This window comes from Pan troglodytes, chromosome 1 (assembly GCF_028858775.2).
Source record: "Pan troglodytes isolate AG18354 chromosome 1, NHGRI_mPanTro3-v2.0_pri, whole genome shotgun sequence".
In the NCBI taxonomy this organism is placed as follows: Eukaryota; Metazoa; Chordata; class Mammalia; order Primates; family Hominidae; genus Pan; species Pan troglodytes.
In genome coordinates, this window is record NC_072398.2 from 8,337,787 (window position 1) to 8,352,049 (window position 14,263).

Sequence of the window (14,263 nt, forward strand, 5' to 3'; positions counted from 1 at the left end):
AAAAAAAAAAAAAAAAAAAAAAAAAAAGCATTGTCCTCAAATAATCATGACCTCAAATCATCAAGAAAGACTCTGTTGTTTTGGATATGATTAAGTAAGAATGCGAGGATGCATGGGAATTATTTTAAAAGATTTTTTTTCCCTAGCAGTGAAAATAAAATTTTGGCTCATAGCAATAAATATGAAATCTAGAAAAGAACTTTATGTAAAAATCTCTTTTCTAACACCACTACATCTTTTTTCTCTTTTTGGAAATCAAGTTGAATGCAACAGAGTATATCTTTGAAATTAATCTTCTTTACAGAGATTTTGCTAAACCAAGGTATGTGTTATGGCCTTTCTCTGTATGTGTGTCCTGTAAAGGGAGGGCTCTGGTCTAAACATTTGTGTCCTCCCCAAATTCATGTGTTGAATTCCTAACCTCCAGGGTGGTGGTATTAGGAGCTAAGATCTTTGGAAGGTGATTAGGTCATGAAGGTTCTTTCCTCTTGAATGGGATTAGTGCCCTTACAGAAGAGGCCAAGAGAGAACTATTATGCCTTCCACCATGTGAGGAAACAGCAAGAAGGAACCTTCTATGAACGAAAAGTGACCCTCACCCAACACAAAATCTTTCACTGCCTTGATCTTGAACTTCCCAGCCTCCAGAACCATGAGAAATAAATGTCTGTTGTTTATAAGCCACCTGGTTTATGGTATTTTGTTATAGAAGTCTGAAGAGACTAAGACAGGGAGGTGCACCCCTTTTCTATTTGAGAACTTATGATTTAGGAGCCCCCCATGTCCTTTGTGATTCAAAGCTATTGAATTCAAGGCAGCTATTGTAATTCAAGGTTAATTCCAATATGTGATGATTTTCACAAACTTATTTCCTAGTTGTCCCATTGCTATCTGTTGTAAAAATTATTATAAGCCTTTGAATTTACTGTGAGTTATTGATGCTATATGAAATTTTATTTGGTTCTCTTTAGCCTTTACAGCATACCATGTAAGTCACCAGTACTAACAATAGCACTGTGTAAAAAAATAAAGATTGTTTTCTCCAGTTCAGTAGCTAGTTCATTTTCCTACTTTTTGGCACCTTACCTTTACATTGGGGAAATTTATGTTGTCACCAGAGACATAGTCTAGATTTCATGTCTTAATTTCTGCATTCAAGAAACATGTTAAGTGTTAAAGTAAAAATGTTTAAGGTGTTTGATGACCCATTTAAGCCCACAGACCAGGAATCCTAAAATTCTGTGTTGCTACTCACCCTCCCACCAATGAAATACCAGAGGAACAGTATAATGCAAATCAAAATGCCAGTTCAATTATGGGTATAAAAGTACCCAATATGCCAACCCAGGATATAGAACAAGTTGGAGCACACATGTTCAGTCTCAAATCTAAGAGAGACTTTTTTTCTCATCCAATTGAAAATCTTTGCATGTCCTCACACTGCAGCCAGCTTTTTGTAGGGAAATAATCATATAAAGGGAAGGACATCAATCGCTCATGTGCGCACAGCAGGCCAGGTGTCACAGGAAAGTGTCCACGCGTACTTGCCTCAGGCCTTTTGTTTCTTCCTGCAGGAGCCCCTATTTTAAAGATAATTATGACAACTTAGCTTCTGCCCAGTGATTTTTTAAATTTCAAAGCAGTTCTAACTGGGAACATTTTAGGTAATTTAAAGCTGAACATTAAACATGGGTAATCCCAGTGACCACAAAGAAGCTATAGCAAATGTACTGGTTAGAGTCCTCTTGGTTGCTCTTTGAGAATGGTACCTGCAAGGCAATTCCTAGTCTATAAAAAGGGAATGTCATTGAAGGATGCACAGATAGTTGCTAGATGTGAGGCTGAAGTGGTCTGATTTCAATTAGAGCAGATTAATAGAATGTGGTAGTACTACAGAAAATTTAGGAAAGTGTAGCAGAGACTCTGAGTAATGAGAGACAGCTCCACCAAATTCTCAGGAATTGATCATCATGTTTTAATGTTGCAGATTCAATGATATGTTCATACCACCAGTGATAATGCAAAAACACAATGGCACAAAAGGACAGGCCAAGGGCAAATGATTATACAGGCATTTGTGTTGGAAATGCTCTGATTCGTGATCTTCATAGAGACTGCATAAAGAGCTGCATTCCCTTTGGAGACTTCAGCAAATACAAACATTGTATGTAAATACAACCCAGGGATCATTTTGGATTCCTCTCTTCTTTTCACAGGCTTTCCCATCTCAGCAGATGGCATGGGAGTCATCCTTGATATTCTGTTTCCTTCAGCATGCCCACAGACACAACCCATCAGCAAGTTTTGTTGATTATAGCTTCAAAATGCATCCCAGATGCAACCACTTCACATCATCTCTAGTGCTGGCAGGCAAACCCACGTCACCATAATCTCTTGCCTGAATAATTGCAGTAACCTTCAAACTGGGCCCCTTGCTTCTGCTTTGCCCTGTTCCCACCCTGATAATCCACTCTCAAAGTGCTCAATATTCTTGAATGGGTTGTTTGTTTGGTTGCTTTTTAATCAATTTTATTTTTTTAGAGCAGTTTTGGTTCACAGCAAAATTAAGTGGAAAGTACTGAATTCCCCAGCAAGCTCTCCCCGGCCCACAGCCACCCCCATTATCAACCCCCCGCCCCCAACCCCACCAGAGCGGTACATTTGTTATAATCGATTAACCGACACTGATATACCATTATCACCTGCACTCTGTAGTTTACATTAGAGTTCACTGTTGATGTTGTACATTCTATGGTTTTGACAAATGTATAATGACATGTATTCACTATTGTAGTATCATACAGTTTCACTACCCTAAAATTTCTCCGTGCTGGGCCTATTTATTCCCAACCCTTGGCAACCACTGATCTGGAAAAGGCAAAACTATTTGTCTCCATCGTTTTGCCTTTTCCAGAATGTCATATGATTGGAATCGTACAATCTGTGGCTTTTTCAGATTGGCTTCTTTCACTTAGTAATATGCATGTAAGGTTCCTCCTTGTCTTTTTGTGGCTTAATGGCTCATTTCTTTTTAATGCTGAATAATATTCCATTGTCTGGATGTACCACAGTTTATACATTCACCTACTAAAGGACATCTTGGTTGCTTTAAAGTTTCGGCAATTATGAAGAACAAGCTGCTAGAAACATCCGTGTACAGGTTTTTGTGTGAACATAAGTTTTCGACTCAATTTGGGTAAATGCCAATGAGGATGATTGCTGGATCGAATGGTTAGAGTGTTTTGTAAGAAACTGCCAAACCGTCTTGCAAAGTGGCTGAACCATTTTGCATTCCCACTGGCAATGAATGAGAATCTCTATGGCTCCACATTCTTGCCAGCAATTGGTGTTTTCAGCGTTCTGGATTTTGGCAATTCTAATAGGTGTGTAGTGGTATCTCGTTATTTCAATTTGCGTTTTCCCAATGACATACGATGTGGAGCATCTTTGTATAAATGTATTTGCAATCTGTATATTTTCTTTGGTGAGGTGCCTGTTCAGATCATTTGTCCATATGTTCATTGGGTTGTGGTATCTTCTTATTGTTGGGTTTTAAGAGTTCTTTACTTATTTTGGATAATAACCTTGCATATTTTTTTTCCAGGCCACAGCCTGTCTTCTCATCCTCTTGACAGTATCTTTCACAGAACAGAAGTTTTTAATTTTAATGAAATCCAAGTTACCAATTATTTCTTTCATGGATTGTGCCTTCGATATGGTATCTAAAAAGTCATCACCCAACTCAAGGTCACCTAGATGTTCTCCTGTTATTTTCTAAAAATTTTATAATTTAGCATTCTGCATTTAGGTTTATGATTCATTTTGAGTTTGTGTGTGTGTGTGTGTGTAGAGTGTAAGGTCTGAATGAGTTTTGAAAAATAAATCATATGAAGTCACTCTCCTGTTTAAAACTCTCCAGTGGCTTCCAATTATGTTTAGAATTAAGCCAAAGTCAGGCCGGGCGCGGTGGCTCAGGCCTGCAATCCCAGCACTTTGGGAGGCCGAGGCGGGCGGATCACGAGGTCAGGAGATGGAGACCATCCTGGCTAACACGGTGAAACCCCGTCTCTACTAAAAATACAAAAAAATTAGCTGGGCGTGGTGGCGGACACCTGTAGTCCCAGCTACTCGGGAGGCTGAGGCAGGAGAATGGCGTGAACCCGGGAGGCGGAGCTTGCAGTGAGCCGTGATCGCGCCCCTGCACTCCAGTCTGGGCGGTGGAGCGAGACTCCGTCTCAAAACAAACAAACAAAAAAAACCTTAAAAATAAAAATAAAGATTTAAACCAAAGTCCTTACCACCTTATCATGGTCTGTGACTTCTACCCAACCTGACCACTTTCCACAGCTTCAGGCAGACTTCGTATGATTCTGTTTCCTTCTGCCTCTTGGATGTGTGGAGTTCATTCACAGCATACACTGAAGCAAGATATCATACCCAAGAATCTGTAGCTAGCAAATGAGGCCTAATAGGAATCAAATGAGTAAATACTATAGAGAAGAGTGAATGGAAGAAATTTGGAGCAATTTCCTCAAACAACTTTCTTCAGTTTGTGTGTAGGACTTAGTAAGTAGATGGGTCAGGAGGAGGAGGGCTGAAAGGATCAGAGGCTGAATCAACTGACAACTGCCTAAGAAAATGAAGAAAAGCTTGAATTGGATCTTTAAAAAAAGAATCCTGGCTAGGCACAGTGCTTCGCACCTGTAATACCAGAGCTTTAGGAGGCTGAGATGGGAGGACTGCTTGAGGCCAGGAGTTGGAGACCAGCCTGGGCAACGTAGCAAGACCCTGTCTCTACTAAAAATTAAAAATAAAATATTAGCCAGACATGGCGGCACTCACCTGTAGTCCCAGCTACTCAGGAGGCTGAGACAAGAGGATTGCTTGAGCCCAGGAAGTTGAGGCTATAGTAAGCTGTGATTGCACCACTGCATTCCAGCCTGGGCCAAAAAAAAAAAAAAGTCCTGAGACTGAACACTTTAAAATCTATAGTTACTTCATGTAAGTGAACACTTTAAAATCTATAATTACTTCATATAAGAATAAGGGATCATTCTCACTGGGGTACTATGGATCATGCGTCCAATTTTTATAACTTGTACTGTATTACAAAGCGGTGACTCTTTTTCATTAATTTACTTCTATTTGAATTAATAATTATATATACAGATGCTCCTTGACCTACAATGGGGTTATGTCCCAATAAAGCCACTGTAAGCCAAAAATATAGTAAGTCAAAAATGCATTTAATACTCTAATAAACTCACAGTAAGGGTGAAAAATTTTAAGTTGAGCCATAGTAAGTCAGGGACCATCTAAATACAGTAGCTCCCCCTTATCTATGGTTGCACTCTGTGGTTTCAGTTACCCACAGTCAACTGCAGTCCAAATATATTAAATGGAAAATTCAAGAAACAATGCATAAGTTTGTAATTTTGCGCCATTCTGAGTAGCATGATGAAATCTCGTCTATCCCATTCTGCCCCACCTGGAACATGAGTCACCCCTTTGTCCAGCAGATCCACGCTGTCTGTGGTACCCACCTGTTAGGCACTTAGTAGTCTTCTAGGTTATCAGATCGACTGTCCTGGTATTGCAGTGCTTGTGTTGAAGTCACCCTTATTTTACTTCAGAATGACCCCAAAGCCCAAGCGCAGTGAGGCTGGCATATTTTATTATTTTATTATTACTTATTGTTGTTTTCTATTTTATTATTAGTTATTGTTGTTAATTTCTTATTGTTCCTAATTGATAAGTTAAATTTTATGATAAGCATGTGAATATATAAGAAAAACAGCATATATAGGGTTTGGTACTATCCATGGTTTCAGGCATCTCTTTTGTGGGGGTGGGCAGTAGTAAAACATATCCCCCAAGGATAAGGGGGGACTATGCATATTTGAAACCTGAATTTTCCCAGAATCATGATTTTTTAAAACTTTCTAGGGTGTACTTGATGTCTTGCTATCAGCTCTATTTGATGGTGCATTTCTAATCCTCCACTCACCTGTCGTTTAGAACACTGTTCTCCCAGGTACACATCAGCTGCAGTGATGGAACTTAAACACAGCTGTTCTGTATTCCTCTCTCTCACTGTCGCTCTTCACCACAGGCTTTGCCGAGTTGTCCTGAACACAAGTGTGCCTTCTGCTATAACTAACAAAAATGTACTATCGCATGAAAGGAACTAAATGGCATTTAGATGCTTTTACTTAAAATATCAATAATGAAACCAAAAACTCCAGCTTCTCTTTTGCACCTCATGAGGACCCTCACGTAAATGTTATGACAGTAGTATTTCTCAATGATATGCTCCATTTACTCCCTCAGGAATGGCTTCCACAATGTTAAATCCTACTTTATAATAAATAACGTTATAATAATGTTGCAACCCAGCTTAGTTCGGTTGAAAAGAAATTCATCTTTGAATCACTAGAAATAACACAATTCTCTTCCAGGCTGATGTAAATAGCATTTCATTATTCCTTACATCCAACAATACTATGTGCTTAATACTGTATCCAGCAAATAGTATATATTTGAAGATTTTAATGGAATGTCTACTTGGTAATGGTAATGTTATTTATATCTTATTGGGAAGATAGATTTGTTTAGCTCTGCAGAAACCAATTTTATGAATTTCATGAAGGTCTGGTGCCAGCTAGTGGTACCTATTATATATGCATCAAAAAGATGATTGACTTTTTTTTAAATAACCAAAGACAACATGGTCTCATCGAGATTGAAAAATTGCTTAAAAATAACTTTTAAAGGAATATTGTTTGCCATGTTGAGGAGAACCAACAGACTGTGCATAAAAATGGATGTCTGTCTTGGCCATGCACAGTGACTCATGCCTGTAATTCCAGCACTTCGGGAGGCCAAGGCGGGTGGATCACCTGAGGTCAGGAGTTCGAGACCAGCCTGGCCAACATGGCAAAACCTTGTCTCTACTAAAAATACAAAAAATTAGCTGGGTGTGGTGGCACCCGCCTGTAATCCCAGCTACTCAGGAGGCTGAGACAGAAGAATCACTTGAACCCAGGAGGCAGCGGTTGCAGTGAGCCGAGATTGCGCCATTGCACTCCAGCCTGGGCAACAAGAGTGAAACTCCGTCTCAGGAAAAAAAAAAAAAAGGATGTCTGGAATGTTCTGTTGTCATATAATGCTCTATGCCAACTTCCACTTAGTCATTATGCTCCCATATTCTGATTATTCATGTGTCTGTCGTTTTTATTGTATCAGGAAGTTACTGGGATAGGGCTCGTGCCCTCATTTCTGTAACTCACCATTTGTCACAAGATCTGACAATTAGATGCAGAAAGAAATATTTATTGAATACATAGGAGAATTCAAGAAAAATTATTGCCATATTTCACTTACCACAGTGCATGACTTCTGAAAGCAGTTATTCAGGGGTTATCAGCACTGGGTCATGACCTTAATTATTCAGAAGTATACCAGGCAACTTTGGGCCTCTAAGCTTTTTTAATCTTCAAGAATTTCCTAGTTGACTTAGATATCATAGATCTGTTGAACCATTAGCTGTCCCATGAGGCCTCATTAGAAATTACAGGGCCTCCGAGACAAGCATCCCAGATCCAGCTTACTATTTTAACCATTTAGTCATTAGTAACAAACTTTGGACTGGCAGATTTCATTTTCCTGGGATGGGAGCCGGGTTATAAAACATATCTTACCGTTCAGTCTCTAATGACATTTACTTTTAAAATCAATGCTTTCTTATTAATTTGCTGATTAGTGGTGTTAATAATTGGCTCAAGTGGGAATTTCAGATGTAAGCTAATGGTTCATTAATCAAATTTAAAAGGCCGTCATCTTTTAAATATGAGGATGAAACTTCTAATTTCCTTCAGGACTGACAGTCAGATATGTTCCTCTGGGGAGGGGAATCTTTCCACTTTATGCCTTCAATGGTTGACACGATTTCCAGGGCCATTTGTTAATTATGACCCCTGGTGTGAAGTAAAATTGATTTGGAATCCTAGCTCTTTATGGAAGGAGTTTAGAGTTCAAATTAGTTCAGCTTCCTCAGATGTATAAAGAAAATACAGTTTCTTTATTTTCTATAATTGACATAGTTTTCTCAGAAACCTATTTGAAGGGTAGGTTTCAATGCATGTGCTCTGCATGCCACCATAATTGAAATAGTTGGTTTAGATGACTCGGTCATTTGTGGATAAATGATTACATTTTCAGTTTTCTCGGCCTTTCTCTGCTGCTATCCAGGATTGGTTTTGGAAGAGAGTTTGGGGTCTAGAGGTTTTGTTTTTACAGTCTTGTGCAGTGGGGCCAGAGGGCCAAGCACCCCCAGAACATCTTCCAGATCCTTGTCGATTTCTGCTATAGACAGGTTTGCATGTTGCAACAGGTACCATCTCATCACCTGGAACTCACTGCTGAAGTTTGTGTTTCAGACATCTGCTTCCAGCATAAAATCCCTGCACACTGCAGCCTTTGTCCCAACTTCAGGCTCCCATCCACCCACTATTCTTAGATCTTCTGTGCCTTTTACTACTGTGGCATGCAAGAAATTCCGGATGGCTTGACTGCCACATAAGAGGCTTGGGAAGCACTTTCTTAAGCTCATCTTTCTTGCTAACACCCGTATGATATAAAATTCATGTTGGCTCGGATTGCATGTGGGTCTTCTTCTATGGGAATGGGACTGACTACTTCACAGGCTTCCTCATACTTGTCTGGGATTTTTTATTCCTCCCTATCACCTCTTCTTCTTCGAGTTTCTTCCACAGAGGAGAAAAATGAAACACCTGCTGAGCTCAGTATCTTACCTTTATCTTTCTTTGCCTCCAGGTCATGAAGAAACATGCTTTCCTTTTCCTGGATATTATATCCTAATTTTTCCCACCCCTTAACATATGGAAGAAAATCTCCATGACATATCTTATCATACTTGGCTCTTTAAAAAAAAGAAAAAGAAAGACAGAGAGAGACAGAATCTCACCCTATCACCCAGGCTGGAGTGTGGTGGCTCAGTCACAGCTCACTGCAGCCTCAAACTCCTCAAAGCAAGTGATCCTCCCACCTCAGCCTCTCCAAATGCTGAGATTACAGGCATAAGCCACTGCACCTGGCACTGTGCTTGGCTCCTGATATGTTGATAGGAGTTTAAAGAATTTTACTGCCTTCCCTTCCGTTATGGCTCAGGCTTAGGGATGGAAGGCTGCAAAGAAATAGAAATCGAATGGAAAGTGAAAACTCGATCCTTTAATGTTTTCAAAACCTTGTCTTTGTTACACCTACATCAGTGGTTGTGAACTCCGGCTGCAGATTAAAATCCCCGGGGGTCTTTTAAAAAAACAAATGCTTAGACCAACCATAAAAAAAAATCAAACCACAATATCACACACTCAGCAACCAGATGCTGGGAGAGTTTAGTGAATTGCTCAGTGTCACTTAGGAAATTAGTCCCACCCAGCTGGGTGCCCTTCCTCCCTCCTACACTGCCAAGCTGACCACTGTGCTGAACCAGTGATTTCTATTCCTAAATAGATATGCAAACCAAACTCATAATGTATTTAATGTTTGTAGTACAGTGTGTGTGTGTATCTGTAGTATATACATATTCTACCAAAAAAAAATGTTTTCCTCATTTACTTCCTTATCTATTATAATATTATGGTGGAGTTTTGGCCCAATGGCTATACTAGCAGGAGATGGTTCTTTAAGGAAAGTGTCCTCTGTCCTCATTACACAATGAACTGATTCCCGTTACTGTAGTGAACAGCTGAGTCTGCCAATCACATCAGCTCTGCCTTTTTGCCCTTCCTTCCCAACCCCATCCCAACTCCACGGAAGACTTTTCCATATTCATAGTTTCTCTGGAGTCACTTCTAAGGACATCTAATGCTTTAATTTCTTGCAGTCTGTGGGAATAAATAGAGAAATTGAGCAGAGACATGCAACTTGATGGTTTGTTTGTTTGTTTGTCTGTTTTGAGATAGAGTTTCTCTCTTGTTGCCCAGGCTAGAGTGCATTGGCGCAATCTCGGCTCACTGCAACCTCCACCTCCTGGGTTCAAGCCATTATCCTGCCTCAGCCTCCAGAGAAGCTGGGACTACAGGCGCCTGCCACCATGTCCTGCTAATTTTTGTATTTTCAGTAGAGATGGGGTTTCACCATGTTGGCCAGGCTGGTCTTGAACTCCTGACCTCATGATCCATCCACCTTGGCTTCCCAAAGTGCTGGGGTTACAGGCGTGAGCCACCACACCTGGCCGATGTTTTTTACTAATACCAGAGATCGTTAAATCCTGCACCAAAAGTAAAGGAAACACAGTCCATGTAGCCATTAACTTCTCATCACTTCTAAAGGATGTGTGATGTCTAAGCCCTTTCTACATTTAAGCTACTATGTATTTTTGAATCTCCTGTCTTCTCTGTTTCGTGATTCATATTCTCTCCCTTCCCCTCTTCTTCCCCCCTCCTCCCCTCTCCTCCTCCAAATATACAAGAAGCTTGCAGCTATTTGTTTCTGTACAACAGAACAATAAATCTGACAAGATGAGACACCTGAGGTTGTCAGGAAGCTAACAGCAGGCTGCCTATACTTCATCAACCTCTCCGTTTTAAAGGGGTTCACCTGCCCTTAAGGAAAAGGAAGGTCGGGAATTTATCAGAAGAAGGATGGCATCTTATTTACCAGTTTCTTTCTCCATCTTTCACATTTTAACCATGAACTCCATTGCACATTCTGTCTATGGCAAACAAGGATTCCTAGTTGCTGGGTTTCACAATGTTCATTCTGGGATGTGAGCTGGCTCAACTAAATGCCATTTTAGTCTTCCAGCCTGGGAAAAGCAAGGCACCCATCTAATAACAGCCTCTTTTTTTTTTTTTTTTTTTTTTTTTTGCAATGGAGTTTTGTTCTTGTTGCCCAGGCTGGAGTGAAATGGTGTGATCTTGACTCACTGCAACCTCCACCTCCCGGGTTCAAGTGATTCTCCTGCCTCAGCCTCCTGAGTGTCTGGGATTACAGGCACCTGCCACCACACCCAGCTAATTTTTTGTATTTTTAGTAGAGAGAGGGTTTCACCACATTGGCCAGGCTGGTCTCGAACTCCTTACCTCAGGTGATCCACCCACCTCAGCTTCCCAAAGTGCTGGGATTACAGGCATGAGTCACTGCGCCCGGCCCAGCCTCACCTTTTATAAAGAGAGCTCTCTGCAAGAGGCTGTCTGCAGATAACCAGCAAGGGGTATCTGTTTGTCCAGGAGTGCCCTCACTCTGTCGGTTTGTCGCTATGCGTATTGACACCACTTTCACATGTGCAGTCCGAGTATTTCATTTTCCTGTTTCTCTGGGAGTTATTTGAGGATAGCATCTGAAGGCTTTTAAGTGTGAAGAGTTAAGAAGTATCATGTCTTTTATGACTGGCTACTGCTGATGGGACTGGCTGTGGACATCTAGAAAACACCTCCCTTGATTTGTGTCATTGTGGCATTTGCTCGGGCTCTGGAGAGCGAGTCATTCATGATTGTCCTGGTCAGAAATTTCACACCCAAAGACTCATTTGTCTCTCTGTTTTTCCATTCCCAGCCTGGATGTGTAAATACGACTGAAGTGGACATTAAGAAGTCATCCAGAATGAGAAACCCCCACAAAACACGGAAGGTAAAACTGTCATTTGTTGTGCTGATCTTGGTGATGGATTGCATTGTTTACAGGACGTCAGCCATAAAAACACTTTCTTCTCATGTCATGCAGTATCTTTCCCACTCTTCCCAGCCTTCCACAGCCCTCCCTTCCTCAAGAATAGCCCCACCCTGATGCTCAAGCACACCAGGGTCCCAAGACAGAGCGGTGGTCCTGACTGAGATGAGAGGAACAGGATTTCTAAGGAAATCATCCTTAGAAAACCTGATACTGATGAGAGAAGGGCATTTTAAAACCTGAGGAAAGGGGGACATCTGAAAGATATTTAATTCCAGAAAGAGTGCAGGGACCCCCTTTTAACACTAGAATTTTGTGACACAACCATAAGACTGTGGTTGTATTTCAGTGTTTGTTATCTGAGAGAATATCGGCGTGCAGGGTGTGGGGGAAGCTATTCCGAGTTCAGTGACATTTTAAATAACCCTTTGAAAATGCACAGCAATAGTTTCTACATATTTTTTAAAGCAACACGTACAACTAGAAGGCATTTTTATTTATTCTATAAAACACGCTTGATGTACACAAGAATTTCTGGCCTGTAGCAGTCGCTTTGAGAACACAGCTTATAGATTGGTGCTGTTGGATTAATACACTCCACAAAGTTCAAGGTCTTTTTTCTGTGGCCATTTCCTTAGTATTTCGTTAGCCATCGTGTTTTCCAGAGTCTGTGTCCCTGTAGTAAGCACTCAATATTTTTTTCTAGTCTTATTTTGTGTTGCCTTTTTCTCCCATCCCTAGAAACATAGCATCATGTTCAAAGGCCCCAATATGGTCCAAGTACCTTTTCTTTCTTTTAAGGCAGTTTACCTTGATGTTAGGATAAAGAAGCCGAAGCAAAGCACCACAAAACCAATTCGGATGCGGTGCTCAAATGCTTCTGCCCCTAGGAACTCTCCAAGAGAGAGGCGAAGCCAGACCAAAGCAAGCCTGTCTGGTCTGTCTCTCTGGTGGCTGGCCCAACTTAATTGCTTTCATCCTCTGCTCACGGCACATCCTGAGGGCACCAAGAACTATTTTTGCAGAACAAGATTCAAAAATGCTATCGGCTCTCCAAAAAGTGCATTAAGCCACCTCTCTCCACTTTCTGAATAGTGAAATTACTCTTCGAAATACTTTATTGGGTGTCCTGTTTCCCCCAACAGACCCTAACCCAGACATGCTGTGATTCAGAAGAGAATGCATATGGATTAACAAGATAGCACTTAGACACAATAAAGGCATCATTTATACTCTCTCTTCGGCACCATATTCAGTATAGATCCTCTTTCTCGTGTTTCACATGGCACCCTTCTTTTTGAACATTTGAGAAGCATTAGTTTACAACGTCGTTCTTTGCATACCATCAGCCCTCATTTAACGATGAAAAGCCCATGAGGCATTGCAAGGTGAAATATTGTAAAGAAACAGAGTCATTGAGATCTAGCTCTCTTTGTCTCGATAACATCTAATTTCTTGTGAATCAGTAACGATAGAATGACAGGGCCTCACTCCAGAGCTGTCTAGCGCTAACATTTGCCAGAAGAAAACAAAAGTCCTGAAAAATCTGACAGCAAATAACAGGTATACCCCTTATTTTCCACAGTTGAGAAAACGGATTTTTCTCACCTTTTGATAAATGTAGCTTCTCACAGTCAGAAGTGTTCAATTTGCTAGAATCTTCGCAGATGATAATGTTATTTTACATGGAAGGTTATCTGACTCCAAGCCACATACTGATATTTTTTAGAAGTATCACCACTGATACTTTAGCTCATAGTTGTTTAGGAACTGTAATGATCCACTGAATTAGCAAAATTAAGGAGTCTGTACTCTATGCCAGACATGTCCTGGGCTTTAGGTACTCCACAGTAAATGGGACAGTCAGGGCCTTGCTCCCCTAATTCATGGTCTCATAAGGGTGCAGGTGTTGAGCAAGGAGATAAATGTCTGTACATAGATATAAGTATATGATTTTGTTAAGCTTTATGTAGTCTGCCGGGGCCGCCTTAACAAAATACCACAAACTAGGTGGTTTAAACAGTAGGAATTTGTTACCTCATAGTTACGGAAACTAGAAGTTCGATATCAGGGTGGTGGCAAGTTCAGTTCCTGTGGAGTGTCTCTTCCTGCTTGGGGATGGCTGCCTTCTTCTCGTATCCTCAGTGGCTTTTCCTGTGTGTGCATAGAGACAGAGAGAAAAACAAAACAAAACAACCAACTCTGGGGTCTCTTCCTCTTCTTAAAAGGACACCAGTTCTATTGTATTAGTTCCCACCCTACAACCCCACCTAACCTTTATTTCCTCTTCACAGGCCTGATCTCCAAATATAGCTATGTTGGGGGATAGGGCTGCAACATAAGAATTTAGGGGAGGGGACACAACTCCATCCATGACATATGACAAAGGGAGTGTACGTGATTCGTGCTTGTGATTGCCACTGCATTTTGTCAGTGAATACCTTGACAGCAATCAGCAAGCTGTTTCACCACCCTCTGAGGGGTCCACAGCTCTGTGTCTGTGGAGCAGGTGACACTGTGAGATCACAAACCACAGACAGAAATGGCAGAGGCCAGCCAGTCGCCCCTG

The 14,263-nt window shown here is 40.9% G+C and overlaps 1 protein-coding gene and 1 long non-coding RNA gene across 12 annotated transcripts in view; one reads left to right on the top strand and one right to left on the bottom strand.

Moving 5' to 3' along the window:
• The window catches only part of RGS7 (regulator of G protein signaling 7), a 599,504-nt gene that overhangs the window by 527,224 nt on the left and 58,017 nt on the right, over positions 1-14,263 (top strand). For all 11 annotated transcript variants that reach the window (XM_054660839.2, XM_054660842.2, XM_054660845.2 and 8 more), the window contains one exon: positions 11,581-11,655. In XM_054660839.2, coding sequence (XP_054516814.1) covers positions 11,581-11,655 — 75 coding nt within the window. The remainder of the gene's footprint in view (positions 1-11,580; positions 11,656-14,263) is intronic.
• LOC134807952 (uncharacterized) lies at positions 1,954-14,194 on the bottom strand. The gene is made up of 5 exons (XR_010149654.1): positions 13,970-14,194; positions 13,732-13,848; positions 6,008-6,156; positions 4,843-4,940; positions 1,954-4,465 (listed from the first exon to the last, which is right to left on the bottom strand). It is a non-coding gene; the product is annotated as an uncharacterized LOC134807952 (long non-coding RNA).